Here is a 25198-nt window from a genome sequence, read left to right on the forward strand (position 1 = left end):
TGTGTATCCAAAATATATAAAGAACTCTCAAAACACAACATAAGAAGACATACAGTATTTATATGATCCAGTAATCCTACTCCTTTTTACCCAAGAAAAAATGAAAACATGTTTATATAAAAACCCATAGACAAGAAATTCAGGCTGAATTTTTCTGTTAAAAAGAAAACATTACTGAAGACATTACTCAGTGAAGAATCACATCTGAAATTACCTTTAGAATCAGGACTAGAAAATGTTGTTTCTTGGCAGATGTAGTAATGTTCTTTCCATTTAATAATGGAACATACTTAACTAATCATATTCTCTGATCTGTTGGGCCTAATTTCTTCATATATATAGTTTTTCAAATTTAACTCTTTCCACAATGAATTTGAGGCAGTTTACAAAAAGATATATGAGTAAAAGAAATAAGGGCTGTGACAAAGGAAAATACAGATAATTCTATGTGATTGATCCAAGAAAAGAAAAAGAAAACTGGCAAGTCAATCACTATGATATATTATCATAATTTATATAAGTGAATGGTATGAAAAGCAGCTATTGTACATAGAATACAATAATCTAAAAAGGTCTTTAGGATATATGGTAAAAGTATCTGGACCAGTGGTATTCAACCAGGGGCAATTTTGTTCCCCAGAAGATACTTGTAATGTCTAGAGATATTTTTAGTTACCACAACTAGTGGGGCAGTGCTACTGACATCTTAGTTGATAGTGGGTTAAGTAAGAGGCTGAATATTCCACAGTGCACAAGACAATACCCCACAACAAAGAATTACCTGGTCCATAATGCCAACAGTGTCAACGTTGAGAACCCCTGATTCAGACTACACTGTAGGTGTTAAGTAATCACCAATTTTTAAACCAGTGGAGTGATCTAAAGTAAGGAAATAATAGCTTCCTCCTTCATCCCGACCACTGTGTATTCTTTCCCCAGTTTTCCTATCTCAATTAATGGTGCCACCAACTATCTAGCACTAACCCTGCTACCTAGGGGTTAGTGGTCTTCTTTGTTTCGCTACATTTATCAACAAGTCTTATTGACTGTACCTCCAAAATACATCCCAACCAATTCTCATCACCTACACCCTACTCCAATGATTACTTTCATACCTGAATTATACCAATAGCTTCCTAACTGACCCTCTGTTTCCCATCTTGCTCCCTGAAGTTCATCTCATACACAGGAGCCAAAAGAATCTTTTTAAGAGATCATACTCTTTAGATCATACACAAAAACCAACATGCTCAGAGAATTATCTATTCTTCCTACCGCAATCACGATCATATTAGCTTATGCTCTCCTGTTTTCTTCACTACCTAAAATTATTTTCTCTATTTCTTTTTTATTTTCTATCTCACTCCCACCACTAGCACAAACCTTAACTTCCTTATTATTCTTTGTCCAGCACTTGGAACCATGTCTGACATGTCCTAAATATTTGTTCAATGAATGAATCTCTCCTATACTAATGTTCTATTTGTTCTACTAGAGACAGAGTAACAATAAATCTGATCAAGAAGGAGACTGAATCTCCTAAAGTGAACTGATATTCCCAATGTTAGTCAGCCAGGACACAAATTATAGGTCATGAAATAAGGTCTTTGGAAGAAAGGGGAAAAAAATAAGTTATTTCCCCCAGATTTCAACCTGCTTCCAAGTTTCAAAGAAAAGATGCCCTCTGCTCACCATGAGACAACTGAAAGCTCAGCAAGTAGATGCTGCCTATTTCTCCTAGATCAGCCACACATAATACATACATAAATACATACATATTTGTTCTGCAATTCCCTATTATACTAAGTTTTAATAAAGTCTGTTTTAAAATAATCACAGCCTGGTCTCAGCTGTGCTGGGTGGAATTAGGCAAAGATTCTGTCGCCACAGAGGCTGGGGGCACGAGCAGGGCCTCTACCAAAGCTAGCATGATAGTAGCAAAGACATTCAGAAATAAACTCTCCCACAAAGAAAAAGTAAATTTCTGATAGGAGTCAGAGCTGTAAGGCACGCTGCCTTTCGCCACAGGAAAAAACTCTGACCAGTAACCACCTTAGAGAACTGGAATAATAAAGGAGCCAACTTGTTACCTCAGAGATAAACACGTTTTCATTGTAGAAGAAAAATCTGTCTCCAATGTGTAAAAATGAATGGGGTAGAGGAAACAGTAAAGAAAGGAGTGCGAAAAGAAGAGTTGTAAAAGCAAGGAAAGTCAAAAGACAAAACATGCAAAATGAGTGCCAGAACTAAGGTGGTGGCAGCAGAAAATCAAAAATGTTTTTAAAATCATCCCTGAAGTAGTATCAACAAGATTTAGCAATTTAAACTAAATAGTAAGGGAAAGGGAAGAAACAAAAGATGACTCACAGGTTTCTAACTTGGGTGACTAGAAGCCAGTAACTAATAGAGATAATATGTGAAGAATAACAGACTGGGCTATGATCTTGCCACTGCATTCCATCCTGGGCAACATAGGAAGACTGTCTCTAAAATAAAAATAAAAATAGGCCGGGAGTGGTGGCTCATGTCTGTAATACCAGCATTTTGGGAGGCCAAGGCGGGCAGAACACGAGGTCAGGAGTTTGAGACCAGCCTGACCAACATGATGAAACCCCGTCTTTACTAAAAATAGAAAAATTAGCCAGGCGTGGTGGCGCATGCCTGTAATCCCAGCTACATGGGAGGCTGAGGCAGGAGAATTGCTTGAACCCGGGAGATGGAGGTTGCAGTGAGCCGAGATCGCATCACTGCACTCCAGCCTGGGTGACAGAGCGAGACTCTGTCCCCCCAAAAATAAAATAAAATAAAAATTAAAAAATATGAAAAATAACAAGTTGAGAAGGGGAGAGCACTAGGTGTGTAAGTAATTGGCAGGGAAGAAGGAAGCAGGAGTTCAGTTGTAGACATAGTGAATTTGCAGTATTTGTGTGACAGCAAAAACACAAGATTTTTAGTTTTAAAGACAAAAACAGAAGCAAAGAAGTAAAATGGAAATCACATAATGTACTTAATGGGTAGATACTAAAACTACTACTATGAGCCAGTGGCTGATGCCTGTAATCCCAGCACTTTGGGAGGCCAACGAAGGAGGATCACTTGAGGCCAGGAGTTCAAGGCCAGGCTGGGCAATATAGCAAGACCCCATCTCTTTGGTACAAGCACAAGACTTGTACACTAAAAGACCTATACAAAACATTGCTGAAAGAAATAAAAGAAGACATTAAAAAATATTAAGTAAAAAAAAAATTAAGTAAAACCACTGCTGTACAAGAGATTGCCCAAGAAAATACAAGCTGAGGGAATAACACTTATTGAGCAGCAAAAAGAGCAATTCGAGAGAAGAACCATGAGAATGCCATATCATAAAACAAGGAAAAAGTCGAGGAAGGAAGGGCAACAGAACTAAGAAAGGTCAAATAAAGATCTAAGAAAAGTCAAATAAAATAATCTCTGAAAAGCATCCATTAGATTTGGTGATTATTAGATCATTTCAGTGTTCTTAAAGAGAAGAATTTCAGTGCCAAAACAGAAAGATAAGCTAGGGCCAGGCAGGGTGGTTCACACCTATAATCTTTGGGAGGCAGAGGTGGAGGACTGCTTGAGCCCAGGAGTTTAAGACCAGCCTGGACAACATATGGAGACCCTGTCTCTACCAAAAAAAAAAAAAAAAATTATTTAAATAGCCAGGCACGGGGGTATTGTCTGTGGTCCTAGCTGCTCAGGTGGGTGAGGTGGGAGGATCGCTTGAGCCCAGAAGGTCAAGCCTTCAGTGAGCCGTGATCATGCCACTGCATTCCAACCTGGGCAACAAAGTAAGATCCTGTCTCTTAAAAAAAAAAAAAAAATTGGCAGACAGAGGTAGGCAGGCTCAGGAGTGAATGGGAAATAAGCAACTTATACCATCTCATAAAGATTCTAACTTCAAAAAGCTTGTCTGAGTTCAGGCTGTGGTCTCCAGATACCATTTTCCACTGAAAGGTACTGAGGCTTCTTGCAAAACAGGTTAATTCCAGGTCTGAAGTAGTATATGTACAGATGAGCCTGGTTCTATTTTTTTGGCGGACAGGGAGGAATCTTTCAAGGACTATTGGAGTTAAGTCAAAGGGACACAGGTGTTTCAGTATTTTTTTCTTCCTGACTCTAATGTAAATGAAATTGTTTTCTTAAAATTTCTTTTTGGGATTGTTCATTTAGAGTGTATATAAATACAACTGATTTTTGTGTGTTGATGCTGTATCCTGCAACTTTGCTGAATTTCTTACTAACTTGCACAGTTTTGTTTCTGGCGTAACTTTAAGGGTATTCTACGTATAAGATCATGTCATCTTTAAATAGAGATAGTTTTACTTCTTCCTTTCCAATTTGAATGCTTTTTATTTCCTTTTTCTTGCTTAACTTCTGGCTAGAACTTCTAATACTACACTGAATAGACATGGTGAAAGAAGGCATCCTCATCTTGTTCCTGATGTGAGGATAAAATCTCTCAGTCTTTCACCACTGAATATGATGTAAGCAATGATTTTTCATGGGTAGCCTTTATCATGTTGAGGAAACTCCCCTCTTTTCCTAGTTTATTAAAGTGCTTTTACAAAGGAAAGGATGTTAGCTTTTCTTTAATGCTTTCTCTGCATCAACTGAGATGATGTAGTTATTCCTCAGTATCTGTGGGGGACTGGACCCTGGACCCCCAAAGATACCAAAATCCTTGAATGCTCAAGTCCGTTATATATAGTATTTGCATATAACCCACACATATCCTCCTATACAACTTAAATCATCTCTAGATTACTTAAAACACCTAATACAATGCAAATACTAGGCAAACAGTTGTTATACTCTATTTTTAAATTTTGTATTTTTTTCGTCTGGTCCTTGATTAAGGAATAAATTTGTATTACCTTTTATTTTTTTTCCAAATATTTTTGATCTGCAGTTGGTTGAATCTGCAGATGTGGAACTCACCGATACAAAGGACAGACTGTAGTGAGTTCTTTTTTTCCTTCATTCTACTAATATGGTAGATTATACTGATTGATACTTGAGAAAAATTTAACCAAGGAAGCACAAGACTTGTACACTAAAAGACCTATACAAAACATTGCTGAAAGAAATAAAAGAAGACCAAAATAAATGGAAAGACATCCCATGTTCACAGACCAGAAGACTTAACATTGTTAAGATGACAGTAACTACCATTGATTTACATATTCAATTTTGATCCCTGTCAAAATCCTAATAACTTTTTTCAGAAACAGGAAAAAACCATCCTAAATTTCACATGAAATTTCAACACACCCCAAATAGCCAAAACAATCTTGAAAAAAAAAACCTTGAGGACTCCTACTTCCTAATTTCAAACCTACTACAAAGCTACAGTAATCGAAACAGTGTAGTACTGACACAAGAACAGGCATATAGGCAAATAGAACAGAACTGAAAGTCTAGAAATAAACTCTCGCATTTGTCGTTGTTAGGGTCTGAATGTTTGTATCCCTCCCCCCCAGATTCATATGTTGAAGCCTTAACCCCCCCATGTAATAATATTTGGAGAGGGGGACTTTAAAAGGTAATCAGCTAGATGAGGTAGTGAGAGTGGAGCTCTCATGATGTGGTTAATGACCTTCTAAGAAGAAACACCAGAAAGCTTACACTCTCTCTCACCTCACACACACTAAGAAATCACATGAGCACAGAGCAAGGCAGTAGCTACCTACAAGCCAAGAGAAAAGGCCTGAAAATAAAACCTACCTGTGGGCACTTTGATCTTGGACTTCCCAGCCTCCTGAAATGTAAGAAATAAATTTGTTGTTTAAGCCACCCAGACTATGATACGGTGTTACGACAGCCCAAACTGACTGATACGATGGTCAACTGACTTTCAACAAAGTTCCCAGGACCACTCAGTGGGGAAAGAACAGGCTCTTCAACAAAAGGTGTTACGAAAACTGGATATTCATACACAAAAGATTGAAATTGGACACTTACTTTGTACCATAAACAAAAATTAACTCAAGATGGATTAAAGACCTAAATTAAAGACCTAAACACTAAAACTCTTAGAAGAAAACATAGGGAAAAATCTACATGAACTTAGATCTGGCAATAGCATCTTAAATATGATATCAAAAGCACAAGCTACAAAAGAAAAACACAAACTGGATTTCACTAAAATTTAAAACTTTTGTGCATGAGGGCCACTATCATGAGGGTGAAAAGACAATCTACAGAATGGGAAAAAATATTTGTAAATTATTTATGTGATAAGAGTTTAATATTTAGAATATAAAAACAATTCCTAAAACTCAACAACAAAAAGACAAGCAAACCAATTAAAAAAATGCACAAAGGACTTAAATAACATTTCTCCAGAAAACATACACAAAAGGCCAATAAACACATGAAAAAATGTTCAGCATCATTAGTCACTGGAAAAATTCAAATCCAAGTCACAATAAGATACCACTTCAAGGCCAGGCGTGGTGGCTCACGCCTGTAATCCCAGCACTTTGGGAGGCTGAGGTGGGTGGATCACGAGGTCAAGAGATCAAGACCATCTTGGCTAACATGGTGAAACCTGTCTCTACTAAAAATACAAAAAAATTGGCCGGGCGTGGTGGTGGACGCCTGTAGTCCCAGGTACTCGGGAGGCTGAGGCAGGAGAATGGCGTGAACCCAGGAGGTGGAGCTTGCAGTGAGCTGAGATCGTGCCACTGTACTCCAGCCTGGGTGACTGAGCAAGACTCCATCTCAAAAAAACACAAACAAACAAACAAACAAACAAAAAAAGATACCACTTCACACCCACTAGGACAGTTATTAACCAAAAATAAAAGACTTTGAAAGGCCGAGGTAGGTAGATCGCTTGAGGTCAGAAGTTCAAGACCAGTCTGGCCAACACAGTGAAACCTCATCTCTACTAAAAGTACAAAAAAAAAAAAAAAAATTAGCCAGGCATGATGGCACATACCTGTAATCCCAGCTACTTGGGAGGCTGAGGCAGAACAATCACCTGAACCCAGAAGGTGAAGGGTGGAGGTTACGGTGAGGTGGGATGGCACCACTGCACTCCAGCCTGGGCAACGGAGTAACACTCTGTCTCAAAAAAAAAAAAAAAAAAACCACAGAAAATAACAAGTACTGGCGAGGATGTAGAAAAGCTGGAATCCTCAAGCATTGCTGGTGCAAATGGAAAATGCTATAGCCCCAGTGCAAAAGGTTCCTCAAAAAGATAAACACAGGCTGGGCATGGTGGCTCACACTTGTAATCCCAGCACTCTGAGATGCCAAGGCAGGTGCATTGCTTGAGCTCAGGAGTTCAAGACCAGCCTTGGTAACATGGCCAAACCCCATCTCTATAAGAAAAACTAAAATTAGCTGGACATAGTGTTGCACATCTGTAGTCCCAGCTACTTGTGGGGCTGAGGTGGGAGGACAGCTTAAACCAGGGAGGTAGAGGCTGCATGAGCCATGATCACACCACTGCACTCCAGCCTGGGCAACAAAGTGAGACCCTGTCTCAAAAAATGAATAAATAAATAAATAAGGATAAACAGAATTCCTATATAACCCAGCAAATCCAGTCCTAGGTACATACCTGTACTAGTCTGTTTAGTCTTGCTGTAACAGAATACTTGAGGTTGAGTAATTTATAAAGAAAAGAGGTTTATGTAGCTCACAATTCTGGTGGATGGGAAGTCCAAAAGCATGGCACTGGTGTCTGCTTAGCTTTTGGTGAGGGCCATGTGCTGCACCACAGCATGGAAAAGCAGAAAGGCAAGGGGGCAAAGAGACACACAAAAGGTGGAACCTTGCTTGTTAACAACTCATTAGGGCAGTGTCCCCATTATCCAAACACCTCCCACTAGGCCCCACCTCCTAATACTGCCATATTGGGAATCAAATTTCAACATGAATTTTAAAAGAAACTCATCAAAACCATCGCAATACCAGAAGGAATTGAAAGCAAGGACTCAAACAAATACTTGTATACCAGTGTTTATAGCAATATTACTCACAATAGCTAAAAGGTGTCTATTGATGGCTGAATGGATAAACAAAATGTATATGAACACCATGGAATATTTTGCAGCCATAAAAAGGAATGAGAAGTTCTGATACATACTATAACTGGATGAACCTTGAAAATATGCTAAGTGAAATAAGTCAGACACTAAAGGATAATATTGTATGAGTCCACTTACATGAAATATCTAGAATAGGCAACTTCATAGACACAGAAAGTAATTTAAAGTTTACCAGATGCTGGGGCAAGGGACCATGCAGTTACTGCATAACGTGTAGAGTTTCTATGGTGGGTGAAATAAATAATGGTAATGATTGTACAATATTGTTTATGTACTTAACGCCACTGAATCATACACTTAAAGTTGTTAAAATGGTAAATGTTATATTATATATATTTATTATATGATTTGCTTTTTGACAAGTTATAATTGCACAAAATTAAGGGGGTACACAGTGGTGTTTTGATACACAGGTATGTATACAGTGTGGAATGACTGAATCAAGCAAATTAGCATATCCATCACCTTAAATACTTATTTACACCACCTAACTACAACTTTCTACTCATATCTTCCTGTCCCTCCCTTCCATCCCCCATGCTCTGGTAATTATAATTCTACTTTCTGCTTCTATGAGTTCTATTGTTTTAGATTCCACATTAAGTGACAAGATGCAGTTTTTGTCCTCCTGTGCCTGGCTTACTGCACTTTGTTATGTACATTTTAACACATTTTTTTAAACTTAAGGTAATTTTTTTTTTTTTTTTTTGAGATGGAGTCTCGCTCTGTCACCCAGGCTGGAGTGCAGAGGCACGATCTTGGCTCACTACAACCTCTGCCTCCTGGGTTCAAGCGATTCTCCTGCCTCCGCCTCCCGAGTAGCTGGGATTATAGGCATGTGCCACCACATCTGACTAATTTTTTGTATTTTTAGTAGAGACAGGGTTTCACCGTGTTAGCCAGGATGGTCTCGATCTCCTGAACTCGTGATCCGCCCGCATTGTCCTCTCAATGTGCTGGGATTACATGTGTGTGCCACCGCATCCAACCGGTAATTTTTTAAATATAAAAAAATCAATTTTTAAAAAGGATCGAGGTGCCAACCTTGAAGACCATGTTGTGGGTTAAATTGTGGTCCCCAAGAGATATGTCCACCCAGATCCTCAGAATATGACTTTATTTGGAATAAAGTTCTTTGCTGGTGTAGTTAATGTAAGGGTCTTGAAATGAGATCATCCTGAATTAGAGTGAGCCTTAAATCCAATGAAGTGTGTCCTTAGAAGAGACAGAAATGAAGGCAACAGAGACAAAGAGATAATGCCATGTAAAGACAGAGGCAAAGACCGGAGTAATCTACCAAAAATCAAGGAACACATGGGACCACCAGAGGCTCAAAGAGAGGAGGAAGAATTCTTCCCTAAAGGCTTCAGAGAAAGCATGGCCTTGCCAACATCCTGATTTCAAACTTTTAGCCTCCAGAACTGTGAGATGATGAATTTCTGTAATTTTAAACCACCAACTTTGTGGTAATTTCTTATGGCAAACCTAGGAAACTAATTCAGATTTTAGTACATGGAAGTGGAGTGCTGTTTTAATATCTAAAAATGTGGGTGGGCCAGGCATGATGGCTTATGCCTGTAGTCCCAACACTTTGGGAGGCCAAGGTGTGAGGATTGCTTGAGCTCATGAGTTCAAGATCAGCCTGTGCAACATGGTAAAACATCATCTCTATTAAAAAACTTTTAAACAAAGAAAGAAGAGAGAGAGAGGGAGAGAGAGAGAGGGAGGGAGAAAGAAAGCAAGAAAAAGAAAGAAAGAGAAAGAAAGAAAGAAAGAGAAAGAGAAAGAAAGGGAAAAGAAGGGAAGGAAGGAAGGGAAGGGAAGGGAAGGGGGGAAGGGAGGAAGGAAGGAAGGAAGAGAGAGATTAAGAAAGAAAGAAGAAAGAGAGAGAGAGAAAGAAAAAGAGAGAAAGAAAAAAATGTAAAGGTGGCTTTGAAATTGGGTAATGGGCTGAAAGAGTTTTGAGATGCATGATTTTAAAAAAGTATAGACTGCCTTAAAGACATGGTGGTAGAAATACTGATGTCAAAGGCAATTCTGGTTAGGGTTTAGAAGGATATGATGAGCAACTAAGAGAAAACTTCTGTAGTCTTAGAGAATACATACACAGAATCGTGAACATTTTGGTTCATATTAATATTTTGGTTAAGGATGCTTCTGTTGCTGTCTCAGAAGTAAATAAAGAATATGTGACTGGGAACTGGAAGAAAGCTGATCTATGTTATAAAGTGGCTGAACTGTGTTCTACTGTTGGATAGAAAGGAGAATCTGGAAGCCATGAACTTGAATATTTAGCCTAGGAGATTTCCAAGCAAAGTGCTGAAGGTACAGCTTGGTTCCTCCTTTATAGTAAAATACAAGAGGAAAGAGATAAATTGAAGAAGGAACTTTAAGCAAAAGGAAACAATGATTAATTGGGAGGTCTCAGATTATTCAGAATACAAAGGATGCAGAAATTAGGAAATTCACTGTTAGAAAAGAGTGTTCTAGAGAGCAGGCCACGTGGCTAGACAACCATATGCTGAAGATACTAGCAGTGTGACTCATGGATCCAATCAATCATCTCAACAGAAACAAGGAATGGAGATGGGGTTATCAGTAAGGACCTGTGAAGAATCCTCTCATCTAATGATATGGATCCCCTTGATATGTAAGGAGACTGACAAGGTTTTAAATAATACCATACCAACAAAAATGCTGTAAGCCTGTACTGAAAGGAACAGGGACGGGACAAAATTTTTTAAAGTGTCTAACTTCTGGGATTTTATAGGCAAGAAATGGGCTAATACAGCAACTCAGCTACAAACATGTGCACCCCTTCAGGGAAAAGTAAAAATGACTGAAGGCAAGCAGCACAGTTGGGGTTGGGGATGCGGGAGAAACAGGCCCACACCGGCTGCAGACAGAGCCTCCATGGGCCCAGAGGGCAGAGGATCAAGCCACAGAGGATTATTCTCAGGTCCTGAAACCTAGAGAAATTTATCCTGCTGAGTTTTGAACTTGCTTGAAACTGGAGATCCTTTATTCTTCCCATTTTCTTCCTTTTGAATGGGAATGTCTATCTTACAACTGTCTCATCCTCTCATCATTGTATTTTGGAAGCAGATAAGTTGTTTTCCAGTTTCACAGGTCCACAGATGGAGAATTTTATCCCAAATGAATCATGCTGAGTCCATACTCTTACCTAATTCAGATGATTTAGACAATGAGATTTCAAACTTTTTGAGGTTATAGTATTTGGAGATTTTGGAGTTCATGCTGTAGCTGGGCACGGTGGCTCACGCCTGTAATCCCAGCACTTTGGGAGGCTGAGGCAGGAGGATCACGAGGTCACGAGATGGAGCCCATCCTAACTAACATAGTGAAACCCTGTCTCCACTAAAAATACAAAAAATTAGCCAGGCATGGCGGCACACTCCCGTAGTCCCAGCTACTTCAGAGACTGAGGCAGGAAAATGGCTTGAACCCAGGAGGTGGAGGTTGCAGTGAGCTGAGATTCCATCACTGCACTCCAGCCTGAGCGAGAGAGTGAAACTCCGTCTAAAAAAAAACAGAGTTCATGCTGTAATAGGTCAAGACTTTTGAGGATGTTGGGATGAGATGAATTTATTTTGCATATGGGATGTAAATGAAGTTTTAGGGGTCAAAAAAAGAACTGTAGTGGATTAAGCTGTGGCTCCCAAAAGTTATGTCCACCCAGAACCACAGTATGTGAGCAGACTAGATCTTTGGAGAGGTAATTATGGTGAGGATCTTGAGATGAGAACATCCAGGAATAAGGTAGACCCTAAGAGACAGAAAAGAAGATGCAGAAAGAAGACCATGGGAAGATGAAGGCAAAGACAGGAGTTTTGCCGCCACAAGTCAAGGAATACCAACCAAGCCACAAGAAGATAGAAGAGACAAGCAAAGATTCTTCCCTAGAGTCTTGATTTTGGACTTCTAGCCTCCAAAACTGTGAGATAATTTCTGATGTTTTAAGCTACCAAGTATGTGGTAGTTTTTTGGCAGCCTTAGGAAAATAATTTAAGAGACCACCAATCATCAAAGATACAACAAACTGAACACCAAAAGTAATGACTATGATAAATTAGAATGTATCACATATTGTAAAACTCATGAGTTCATAATGATATTCCCTCCCAAACCTCACCTTTGGGAGTAGTGAGGGCAGGCATCAATTCATTTTTCTGAAAATTATTGATAAAGGGGAAAAAAATAAGCATTTATACTGCTTTTCCTTTACAAACCATATAACAAGGTAACCAGATAATTGGTGAGGGAATTCTTTATGAAAGAATTCCAGTTAATAAATACAAAAGAAATGACCAAAAAAAATCACTCTTCTAATGAAATAATGGATATAGGCAACAATTATCATTGGCTGATAAATCCATTAAGTGAAAAGTTAAAAATAAATTACGTTTGGATCCCACTGACAGAACCTAAACCAAATGATCCATTTAGTATCACTAAAAGTAGAGCCATCACTTATGTTACCTCCTAGAATGACCCAATAAGAATTCACAGCCCCATCTAACGGAGTGACTATGAATCCTAATTTGTCTAGAACAATTCCAGTTTAAACTACTCCTTCTGTGTAATCATTATAGCACCCCCCTTTCATTCTCGAAATTGTCTGATTGCAAATAAATTATATAACCACTCTCTATAATATTTCCTGCCAAAGAAACTGAACCTAAACTCACCAAGCTCTACCAACTAGGGCTCTCAATCTTGGCTACAGACAAAAATCACTTGGTAAATTTTTAAAAATATTGATGATGACATTTTACCTCATGGGCTCTGATTAATTTATCAGAGATGTGGCCTAGGGATCAGGATAACTAAAAGCTCTCCAAATAATTCTAAAGTTTCAGCCAAAGTTCAGAACCACTGCTCTGTATTTAACTACTAATTTGTGGGAAATATGAGGGGTAAAGGAACATGTTAAATACCATAACAAGGATTCAATCCACCAAATCCAAAATGTGGAAAATTATCCTGGAACAATAACCTATTTTTTTCAACAAGTAAATAGCGTGGGAAAGGAGCACAGGGGGTATGAGTTAAGAAAGGGGATTATTGGCTGGGCGCAGTGGCTCATGCCTGTAATCCCAGCACTTAGGGAGGCGGAGGCGGGTGGATCACTTGAAGTCAGGAGCTCGAGACCAGCTTGGCTACTAAAAACACAAAATAAGCCAAGCCTGGTGGTGCATGCCTATAATCCCAGCCACTCGGGAGGCTGAAGCAGGAAAATCGCTTGAACCCAGGAGACGGAGGATGCGGTGAGCCAAGATCGTGCCACTGGACTCCAGCCTGGGCAACAAGGGCAAAACTCCATTTCAAAAAGAAAAAAAAAGGGGGGGGCGGGGAAGATTAAGGTTAAGAAAAACTTAAGAAACATATAAACTAAATGAAATGTGTAACTCTTAGTTGGATGATGTAAACAAATCAAGTGTAAAAAGACACTTAAAGAATAAGAGAAGTCTGAACACAGACTGGATTAAGGAACTCTTTTGTTAGGTGTTAACAGTATTGTGGTTGTGCTTGTTAAAAATTCTTATCTGTTAGAAATACACACGGAAGTATTTATAGATTAAATGATGTGATGTGTGTTATTTCTTTGAAATTATTTCAACTAAGGAAAAAAAGGAAGGAAGGAGGAAGGAAAGGAGGGAAGAAGGGAGGGAAGGAGGGAGGGAGGAGAGGAGGGAGGGAAGGATGGAGGGAAGGAGGGAGGGAAGGAGGGAGGGAGGAGAGGAGGGAGAGAAGGATGGAGGGAAGGAGGGAGGGAGGGAGGGAGGGACAGAAATGAGTAGTTAGATGAGACAGGAATGACAGATTAATTTTTGGCTTATAAATGTATAATATGCATGTCAGTATTAAAATACTTACGTTTGTAAGACATATTGGGAAGTGTAAAGAAAGAAAAACACATCTGATTCTTGACCTCAAAGAACTGATAGTGCTGGGTTCTATATGCTGGATAGACCAAAATAAAACAAAAAAAAGGACTATCTTTGGTCAAGGGCAGCTAATTAAAGCTTCTAGGAGGCCAGAAAGATGATATGAATGAAATTAAAGTAACAATATTTCCTAAGTATAAGAAAGTGGGTATAGGTATAAGAAGGTTGGATAAGAACTATTACTACCCCAAAATTGCTAAATTCCAGAGATTATACCATAAACTGACTTTGAAAAACCCATGCTCTTACTAATGGCTAAGCCACAAAAAAGTGTCATTTTTTTTTTAAGTCAAATGGTCAAGTATTAGCAATTTTGTTGGGTTGAATACAGTACATTTATACAATACCTGCCTTTCTCCTTTGCTAAAGTAACTACATACAGTTAGCTCATAGTAAAATAATCAGAATTTTTAAGGGAAATATCACTCTTCTTTAAATAGTGGCTGTTCTCCTAATACAGAATTCAAAAATACCTCTTAAGTATCCATAGAAACTGCAATTTTATATTTATCTACTTCCATATTCTTTAGTAAGAAAAACTTTCTGGCAAGGCGCGGTGGCTCACGCCTGTAATCCCAGCACTTTGGGAGGCTGAGGCGGGTGGATCATGAGGTCAGGAGTTCAAGACCAGCCTGGCCAACATGGTGAAACCCTGTCTAAAAATACAAAAATTAGCTGGGCATAGTGGTGCATGCCTGTAATCCTAGCTACTCAGGAGACTGAGGCAGCAGTATTGCTTGAACCCAGGAGGTGAAGGTTGTAGTGAGCTGAGATCGCGCCACTGTACTCCAGCCTAGGCGACAGAGCAAGACTCTGTCTCAAAAAAAAAAAAAAGAAAAAAGAAAATCTTTCCATTGTCAAAAAAAGTACAAACATAATCTTTAAAGTAAATCACAGCTTCAAAATATTTAGTGTATATTTTCTAAAAAATAAATGTGAGCTGTGAATACATATTTTAAGATGATCTCAAACAAAAATGTATTTCTTAGGGAACAAGTTAACTTAATGATTCCTGAGAAGTAATTTACATCAACTTTGTTTGAATGTACTTCAAATTATTCTAACATCCATACATTCCGGATAAAGAATTATATGCTTTATCTTACAAATGAGAATATAAACACTAACCATAATATTTCTGGATAAACAAAAATTCTAACCTATATGGTCAAACAGGACCAGTTCAAGTAATAATTGATCCTGATTTAGCCATCATCTCTCCAGCAAATCTCTCTGTGCCTTAGTTTCCTAATTTATAAAATGGGACAATAATTGTGGTTGAAAAATATATCACACGTAAAATACTTAGAAAAATGACTGGCACTTAAGGGTTTATAAATACCAAGTATTATCATTATTTACAGATGTCTCTGCTTGTTACAAGATGGGAAGAACCAGTGTGTGAAAACAACTTAGGATCATTCTCAGAATTAGAATGGCCTCTTTTTTAAAAAAAAAAAAAAAAAAAAAAAGACAGTGTCTCCCTTGCTCTGTCACCCAGGCTGGAGTGCAGTGGCACAATCATAGTTCAATGCAATCTCGAAATCCTAGGCTCAAGCAATCCTCCCACCTCAGCCTCGTGAGTAGCTAAGACTACAAGCACATGCTACTAAACCTCAGGTAATTTCTTTAATTTATAGTAGAGATGGGGTCTTGCTATGTTGCCCAGGATGGTCTCAAACTCCTGGCCTCATGCCATCCTCATGCCTCGGCCTCCCAAAGTGCTAAGATTACAAGCATGAACCACTGTACCCAGCCACAAGTATTATTATTTACAGATGCCTCTGTGTGTTACAAGACGGGAAGCAGTGTGAAAACAATGCCAAATCACTGTATTTGAATGGCCTCTTCAAATGGTCTCTAAACAAAGAGTCAATACTTTCTTAAAGCAAATTATTCACATTGCATACATATAAACTGCAAATATTTTAATGATATGTACCGCCATGTTTTTAAGTAACACATTTAGCAAAAAGACAGAAAAGAGAAAACGTTCATTAAGGAATTAAGAGGGATCAATCTTTTGTAATTATTTTATTATAAAATATTAAAATAACAGAAATTCAAAATAAAACTTCTCCATATCCCATCACATCATGAAGTCAATGCTTTCATTTGTTCTTATTTTCTACTGTCTATGTGTGTTCAATTTTCACACATTTATATATTAATAGATAACACTTTATAGTCTACATTTTCACTTAGCATTATACCATGAATACTTTTTCCACTTTGTGAAATTTGCACCCTTATACTCTCTTTCCTTTCTCCTCCCTACCCACTGAAGGTAATCAACGGTAATATCCTGACCTGTGTCCTCCACAATTTTTTCTAAGTTCATACATATACAAGCATATATAGACACAAATGTGGGGAGGCAAGAAAGCTCGTTTTGTTTTGTTTTTCACAAAAAATGGAAGCATACTACTTATACATAGGCTTTCTTTTTTAAGCATACCAGATATATACATCCCAAATTTAATATACAGAGAATTTTAAGTATGAAAATGAATACAATTTACCAGACCAGGTAATATTTACATTTACAAAAGTTATTATTTTGTATGTAAACTTTGAAAAGACAAGGATTTTACAACAAAATATGGCCGCCAGATTTAGTTAGACCTCATACTTCATAACATACTGGTTATTATAATAGCCATGCATAAATAATTCAATCATTTATAATAAGCCTACCTAATGAGTCTTTAAAGCTATTTGAGAAAACAAAAATTTTATCATCTAAAAAAATTAAATAATATGCCAACTTTAAAGTGTGTGTATGTATGTATTTGTGTGGGTGTGATGCTTGCTATAACGCCTTCACGTATAGGCACTAGGATATGAACTTAATTCTCTCTATACCAGAGATGATAGATGAATATAGTGCTGATCCACCCACATACTCAGCTCCCCCGTGTTCACAAATTGAGAGACTAGCATTCTAGCATATTCTGAATACAAGTGTTCCAACTGCCCACAAATATAAAAACAAGACATCAGGCAGGCCTACCTAGAATTTAAGGTTGTTAGCCCAATAGTCTTAAAATGCAGTCACCGGCTGGGCGTGGTGGCTCACGCCTGTAATCCCAGCACTTTGGGAGGCCGAGGCAGGCGGATCACGAGGTCAGGAGATCGAGACCATCCTGGCTAACACGGTGAAACCCCGTCTCTACTAAAAATACACAAACAAAAAATTAGCCAAGCATGGTGGTGGAAGCCTGTAGTCCCAGCTACTCGGGAGGCTGAGGGGAGGGAATGGCATGAACTCGGGAGGCGGAGCTTGCAGTGAGCTGAGATAGCGCCACTGCACTCCAGCCTGGGCGACAGAGTGAGACTGTCTCAAAAACAACAACAAAAAATGCAGTCACCTGCCCATCTAACCATAATCCAGAACTATCAGAAGATCCCTAAATCTGGATCCATAGGAGAGAACTTTGGGGAGTAAAGGACGCTATGAAAGATTTACAGAGCCCCTCAAAATTACAAAGCAGAGAACTTGGTACTCAACCCACAGAGCCTCTGCTGTACTAGGTAAGCTATTCTTAACAAAAATAAGTCAGTTCCTATTGTGTAGAGGTCACAAGATGTTGAGACGCAAAAAGCAATGAAATAGATACTATGTTAAAGGAGTTCACAATCTATCAAGAGAGCCAGCATATATTATCCTAAATGACCCTAAGTAACAAAGCACAATGCCTAGCATGTAGCTTATGAAATAGCACAGGTGCTTAGCAATTTTTCTGTGACATGATTACAAAGGTCAAAAGCAGTAAGCATCATTAAGTACAATACCATGTCATCAATGCAATTTCAGATTGAATAGCCTAAAGTTACTATCTAAGTCTATGTGGATAGTTTAACTCCCTCAAGGCAGTCCATTTCCAAAGACACGGTACTGCATAGTCCCCATTAATCGGCTTGGAGTATACATATGGAATCCACGTGTAATTTGGCACACACCAAAAAAAAATGGAAAAAAGTACTTATACCATTTAAGACAATCATACTGAACATTCTAATGAAATATCAAAACAAAATGAATTATGGATCAAAAAATATTATTTATGTATTATTTTTACTTTTTCTAAAGAGGGGGTTTCCCTCTGTCACCCAGGCTGGAGTGCAGTGGCAATATCACAGCTCACTGCAACCTCCAACTCCTGGGCTCAAGCGATGCTCCCACCTCAACCTCTGAATAGCGAGGACTAGAAGCATGTGCCACCACACCATTAATTCCAAAAATTAATGAATGTAACCTTCCTCTGTGATGAAACTGGCAAAATAATGGGGGAAACCTATACAAGTGCTGCGTATGTTATAGGTTGTTAAAAATAAAATTAAGTTTTGGGCCAGGCCCAGTAGCTCACACCTGTAATCCCAGCACTCTGGGAAGCCGAGGTGGGCTGATCACCAGATCAGGAGTTCGAGACCAGCCTGGCCAACATGGCAAAATCCCATCTTTACTAAAAATACAAAAATTAGCCAGGCATGGTGGTACTTGCCTGTAATCCCAGCTACTCGAGAGGCTGAAGCAGAAGAATTAATTGAACCCAGGAGGCGGAGGCTGCAATGAGCCGAGATTGTGCCACTGCACTCCAGCCCGGGCAACAGAGCAAGACTCCGTCTCAAAAATAATAAAGTTTTTACTGCTACCAGTGTGGTATTTTTTCTTTTCCAGCATTCCTTTAGCAGAAGATTCACAAGACCAGTAACATCTTTTAAGTGTACTACAAGAGGTAGAATATATTTAAAATCTAGTTGAATTTGTTGTCAACGTGCATAGATGTTATCTAGAATATCCTAGAACATCCTAGTACAGAAGGTGAATGACAACATTCACAGCAACTGGATGCAGAAATCTCCCTGAATTAACATTACATATCTTAAGTAATTTACCCTATATATTTTCATTGGTGGACTATATGCCATATGCCTTCATCCAAGCACAGTAAGGATGCAGTTCAAAACTGAACACAACTTGAAAATTTTAAAATTTCAAAACACATGCATTCCATACCCAACATTTATACTTACAAAACTATGTGGACATACCATCATACAGCTTAACTTGCTCTATGACTAATTATTGCATTAGGTGAATCCAACATTTTGTAAACTTATCAACGGTAAAAATTTATTGTTCAAAACACTACAATGAAATGCATTAAAATAACATGACTGATGAACAGAAAGAGGGATAGAGGGGTAAAAATATGATAAAACAAGTGGAATGCAACTTTTTTTTGGAGGGGGTTTTGAGACAGTGTTTCCCTCTGTCACCTAGGCTAGAGTGCAGTAGCACGATCTCGGCTCACTGCAACCACCGCCTCCCAGGTTCAAGCGATTCCCCTGCCTCAGCCTCCCGAATAGCTGGGATTACAGGCACCGGCCACCACGACGGGTTAATTTTTTGTATTTTTAGTAGAGACGGGGTTTCACCATGCTGGCCAGGCTGGTCTTGAACTCCTGGCCTCAAGTGATCCTGCCGCCTCGGCCTCCCAAAGTGCTGGGATTACAGGCGTGAACCGCCGCGCATGTCGGGAATGCAATGTTAACAGTAGGATCTAGGCGGTTGGGTGTATGGCTGCTTCCCCTAAGTTTTATAATATTGCCGGATAGTTCAAAATATTTTCCTAATAAATTGTTGGAAAAAATAATACTTGACACTTCTTTGGTCATTTACAATTTAAGTTTTTAAGGAGAGAAACACAGATTAAAGAAACCCCTCTGTGGCATCCCGCACAGGCACTATAGTTGGGACAAACCTGGATTCAAATCCTACCTCAACCTTGCAACTAGCTGTGTGATCTAAGTAAATTACTTAAGCCCTCAACACCTAAATTTCCACATCTGCAAATAGGTTCTAAGTGGAGTTACTATGAAGTTAAATTCTTCACATGAAGGTCTTAGCTCAGTGCCAGGCACATAGTAAGCACTCAAAACATCAGCTGTAGCATCATTATGAGATTACTAATTTTATGCTAAGCTGAAAGGGCATTCTTCATAAAGTAGTAATTTTTTTGCCCTTTTGCTAATTAATCGTTTCTGAAACCATTCCCAAAAGGAAGACTCCTAAAAGGAAACTTACTTCTTATCATGCTAAGCGGGGAGGAAGTAAAAGAAAAGTGAGGGATATTGCTCAATCGATAGTACAGTATTGTTCGCCATCTGAAAAAAAAACCACTCAGAATTAAATAAGAAAAGTTTCCAGACAAACTTTAAAAGGTATTCAAACAACTCCTATGTAGAATTGGCTTCACCTCTGCAGGTTGATTGGGTACATCCCTGTTATGAGAAAACTTGTCATATTCTTTCACGTCCCTAATTGCGATTAAGAGGCTAGGCTAGAACACGACATTCATAGTAGCCAAAATCTTTCTCCTAAATCAGGACATGCCAACGATCCCACTTCTTCACAGGTAAGACCACCACCCCGACTTTGGTCTAGATAACGGCTATGGGGGGAGGGGAAAGGAGGCAGAAAAATGAATTCGCGATGGTGTTACTGAAGAACCCTCCGGTTATTTCTCCTGAGACCCCTCCACGACTTATTCCCGCCACCACCACCCCCACCTGACCTCTCCCCAGTTAAACTTCCAGACTCTGATGTACTAAAGATGCACTTAAGAATCTGACACCTCCCCTCCCTGGGCCCAGATATCCCACCTCAGTGCTGGGGAAGGTGGGGGGAGGAAGGCAAACAACGGCCCCCTCCCCTCCCCCCCACCAGCAGCAAATCTTTGTCCCACCTGCCGAGGGACCGCTCGCCAGCGTGCTCCGGACCCAAGGCTGCCTCAGACCTGCCCGCAACCTTGTCCCAGCTGGGCCTCGGCGACCCTTCCACGAACCTGAGTATGGCCCATTCCCGGCCCCGGGCCGCGCCCCGCCCCCCGCCGCCCGAGTTCTGCCTCACCTCACCTACCCTCTTTCGGGGGCCGGACTCCACCTCTCTCTCCGCCATGTTGGGCCCCGCTCGGAACCGCTGCGGCTCCCCGCGCGGTGGCGGCGGTACCTCTCGGCCCCCCGGCCCCCGCCCACACTGCAGGCACGGCCGCCTCGCGGCAGCTTCCCCGGACCCGGCCGGGCCTTGCGCCGAGAGTGGGGAGGGGGCGGATGCCGCGCGCCGGGCCGCAGCTTCTGAGACCCCCACGGGTCCGCGCGTGGGCGGGAGGGCCTGCCCGGGGACGGGGTGGGGGGGGGCCGGGACTCGGGGGGTTAATGGCCTCCAAGGGGCCCCGTGAGTAGGATTATTTTCTCTCAGAGAAATTCCTCCGCCTGCGGTTTCTTAAAGGGATCACCAAATCAGCCCCTTGCGCGCGCCCCTGATGCGCAGGCGCACCCTAAGTCCCTCCTTCCTTTCCCACCAAGCCCCCGGTCCTGAGCGTGCGCGGTAAGTGGCCCTGGGTAGGCCAAATCCTGCAAGTCTCTTTGCTGCCAGCAGCTGCTCCCACCACTCAACTATGGCCGCTCCCTTAAAGGGACCATGACGCAGTGATGAAGGAGAAATGAAAGAAATTACTGGAAAGACAATCTGGAGAATTGGGTGCAATGTCAGTGAGGGGTTCACATCACCATCTTACACCTGACTACAGTGGTACCATTGAAAAGGGAAAGTCATGGTGAGCTGAAGTTCTCAGTGGACCTCTCAACATGAAGAATCCCAAACCAATGAGGGGACAAGATAGTCATCTCAAGGAAAACCAACTTTCCTCCTTTTCGACTGCCTGTTCTGAAGCACAAGGCATAGAATATCAAGAGCCAACTCCTATAACCTCACCTTAAAATCAAAGCTTTTGGTGATTTTGAAGACTGAACCAACAACTGGAAGTAATTTCTTCAATAGTAATTTCTCCTTAGAACATCAAAATGGAGAAGGATCTTAGGAAACCATTTACTCCAGTGCTCCCAATGATAAAATTGCAGCCTGATCATGGGAAGGAATTTGTCCCAATGTAACTAATGGCTGGTGTGGAGTTGGAATCAAGCTTACAGTCTCAGTCCTCCAGGCTGTCTTCAGGCGAGAGATAAATTTGGTTTAATTTGATATCCCTAGAAGATTAAAAATTGAAGTTTCATGGTATTTGGAGAATATCATAATTCTCCCGTGAAGATGTAATGATTTGCATATGATGTGTGTCCTCATTCACCTCTATTGAAGGAGCTTGCCAATCTGCCTTAAAGAATAAGCATCTTATTTCTAAGCAGAAAACCAGGAAGTAGATTTGGGTCTATCTTGTTCCAAAACTGGGTCCTAAGCTGAAAATCGCTGAAGAGAATGAGGGCTTCATTCATTCCTCTTCTGTTCATTCTAGTTCCCACAAGCTTTGGGTGGAGAAAAAATGAAGTTTATAATGATAGTTCAGGGACAGTGGGGAGACATATAGTAAGAAATACAAAGAAGATGCCTCCTGAAGGTCATTTCCCATGACAAGACATATTCAAGTGGGAATGAGTAGCTCCTGAAGTCACAGGATAATGAGATGTAACTTCTTTTTTATTTATCACTTGGTAGCTATTCTGAAACTGATGTTTTCTAATCTGTAATATTTTGCTGAAAACTATTGGTGAAATTGCTGGAAGTTTCCATACTGGCCTTGCTTATGCCTTTAGCACTGTCTTTAATTTCACTCCTTGGTAGGAGAGAAGAAAGAAGGACAAAGAAATATGTTCATTTCAGCCAGAATTTTAAAAACATGTTCCCTTTAGTTCCATGTCCAGGACAAGAAAGAAAAGAGGAGCCAAGAAAAGATAATTCTAGGCCGGGCGCGGTGGCTCACGCTTGTAATCCCAGCACTTTGGGAGGCCGAGGCGGGCGGATCACAAAGTCAGGAGATCGAGACCACTGTGAAACCCCGTCTCTACTAAAAATACAAAAAATTAGCCGGGCGTGGTGGCGGGCGCCTGTAGTCCCAGCTACTCGGAGAGGCTGAGGCAGGAGAATGGCGTGAACTCGGGAGGTGGAGCTTGCAGTGAGCCGAGATTGCGCCACTGCACTCCAGCCTGGGCGACAGAGCAAGACTCCGTCTCAAAAAAAAAAAAAAAAAAAAAAAAAAAAACAAGAAAAGATAATTCCACAGAATGTGGCTACATAAAACTTGTAGTGGTTTCCACCTGTTTTATTGGCAGTGGAATACTTCCTTCTAATCTGATGGTTTAAAATGTGGAGCTGCTAAGTTGGGAGTGTAAGTGGGGAACCCGCTAGCCTATTCACCCAGCTTCACCCTTGCACTCTCTCTCCTTTCATGCCCCGTCCCATCATTAGAGAATTGTTGAGTTTCTCAGATCACAGTTTAAACTTATTAGTTTAGTCTAACCCCACTTTTCATGATGGAGCCTCTGAGGCTTAGAGAAGATATGATTTGCTTGAGATCACACACAGGATTAGTAACAGTATCAAGACTGAAACAGACATCCTGATCCTCAGGGCCCTGTCCTACACAGACTGTTTCTGGAGGTATTAGCAATGTGTTAGGTCTTGAATAATAGGTGGGATTTGTGCATTTCAGATAATATACAAGCATAACATGAATGTTCAGGGCAGTCATCCATATGGAGGAATAAGACAAGAGAAAACCATTTAGTGAGCACTGAAAAGTTAATCATAATTTTATAGAAGGGTTCACAGAGCTTAAGTGACTAGTCCAAGATCATTCAGCACAGAGGCCAAGTCAGAATTCAAAGGCTTGTTCTTTCTGACTTATGTGAAATATCGTAAAGTAGACATTGTAAATTGGTGGGCTTGTGACCAAATCTGTCCCACAGAAATGCATTTGATTTGTATTGTGTATAGCTATATGATCTTGGTCAAGGTAATTGTCCTGTGCCTCACTTTCCTTATCTGTAAAACGGGACACCAAGAGGATTAAATTAGTTAACATCTCTAAATCTCCTAGAACACTGTTGGTTCCTAACACCATATGAGTATTATTATTCTTCTTATTATTATTTTTTGAGACAGAGTCTCACTCTGTCATCTGGGCTAGAGTGCAGTGGCGCGATCTGAGCTCACTGCAAGCTCCGCCTCCCGGGTTCACGCCGTTCTCCTGCCTCAGCCTCCTGAGTAGCTGGAACTACAGGCACCTGCCACCACGCCCAGCTAATTTTTTGTATTTTTAGTACAGACTGGGTTTCACTGTGTTAGCCAGGAAGGTCTCGATCCCCTGACCTTGTGATCCGTCTGCCTCGGCCTCCCAAAGTGCAGGGATTACAGGCGTGAGTCACCGCACCCGGCCATTATCTTTTTTAAAAAAAAAAAAAAGTTAAATCATATATCAACATTTTAAGTGGGATATTTCACCTACAAGTTCAGTGTTCTGACTTGTCTCAAAAAAAAGAAAAACTAGACTATAATGGGGCTAGTATCTTGCAAATATCAAACACATTGCCTTTAACTTTCTTAAGTCATCTTCTATGATGGACTCTTGCTTGAAATGTAGCCTTGAGACTTATTTTCCCAATCAGGAGAGAACAGAATGGAGAGAAAAAGAATTTGCTAAATTTTCTTAGTCCCATTTAATCTATGAAGCTCAGCACATAATAATTTCATAGAGTTTTTACATACTCCACAGGAAATGCCTTCCGTCCAAATGTCCTTCCATCCAGGACAGCTAAGCCATGAGGCTGCGTATAGGGAAATAAAAGAAAAGTCTGACTCTTTTAATAGAAGGGTAGAGAGAAGAAGAACAAAGAGAGAAGTAAGAGAGGCATCATTGAGAGACATGTGCCCCTGTCTTCCCATTCCAGCTCTTCAAGGCAGAGAGGATTCTTACTCTGCTCCTGTTTAAGATTCCAAGTAGAGATGACTTGCAGACTATGCCCATACCAACATGCAGACAGCCACATAGGAGTGAAAGTCATGCCCTGGTGTAGTTGGGAAAAGAGAGCAGGTCTGCATTTAGCTCCTCAGAGTGTCTCTCAGCCAGAGATGAATCCAGGTTTTACAGATCTTGAAGCTTATGTGATGGGGGAGAGGGAGGGGTTTTTTTTGTTTGTTTTGTTTTGTTTTTAAGAAAAAGAACACAGAATTACATACACAAAATTAGGTACAGGGTTTTGGGAGGAGCTCTGCAAGTGAGTGGTCCTTAGCTCCTGCGAGAGAATATATCCAGAAGTTCCCACATACCCTGTAGAAGAATAAGGAAA

At 40.2% G+C, this 25198-nt stretch overlaps 1 protein-coding gene across 9 annotated transcripts in view; it reads right to left on the reverse strand.

Annotated features, from left to right (window-relative positions):
* Nucleotides 1–21381, reverse strand: part of ZMYM4 (zinc finger MYM-type containing 4) — a 153844-nt gene extending 132463 nt beyond the window's left edge. For 2 of the 9 annotated variants that reach the window (XM_055254688.2, XM_055254679.2), the window contains exon 1: nucleotides 20979–21111. Coding sequence is in view for 3 of the 9 variants with exons in the window: in XM_063627867.1 (XP_063483937.1) it covers nucleotides 20979–21017 (39 nt within the window). In the remaining 6 variants the exon portion in view is untranslated. Of the gene's footprint in view, nucleotides 1–5748; nucleotides 5783–17066; nucleotides 17214–20904; nucleotides 20943–20978 lie in introns of those variants that run through there. The other 7 variants (XM_055254686.1, XM_055254680.2, XM_063627867.1 and 4 more) reach the window with 7 other exon arrangements.
* Between the last annotated feature and the right edge of the window lie 3817 nt (nucleotides 21382–25198).

The sequence above is a fragment of the Symphalangus syndactylus genome, chromosome 12 (genome assembly GCF_028878055.3).
Source record: "Symphalangus syndactylus isolate Jambi chromosome 12, NHGRI_mSymSyn1-v2.1_pri, whole genome shotgun sequence".
Taxonomy (NCBI): domain Eukaryota; kingdom Metazoa; phylum Chordata; class Mammalia; order Primates; family Hylobatidae; genus Symphalangus; species Symphalangus syndactylus.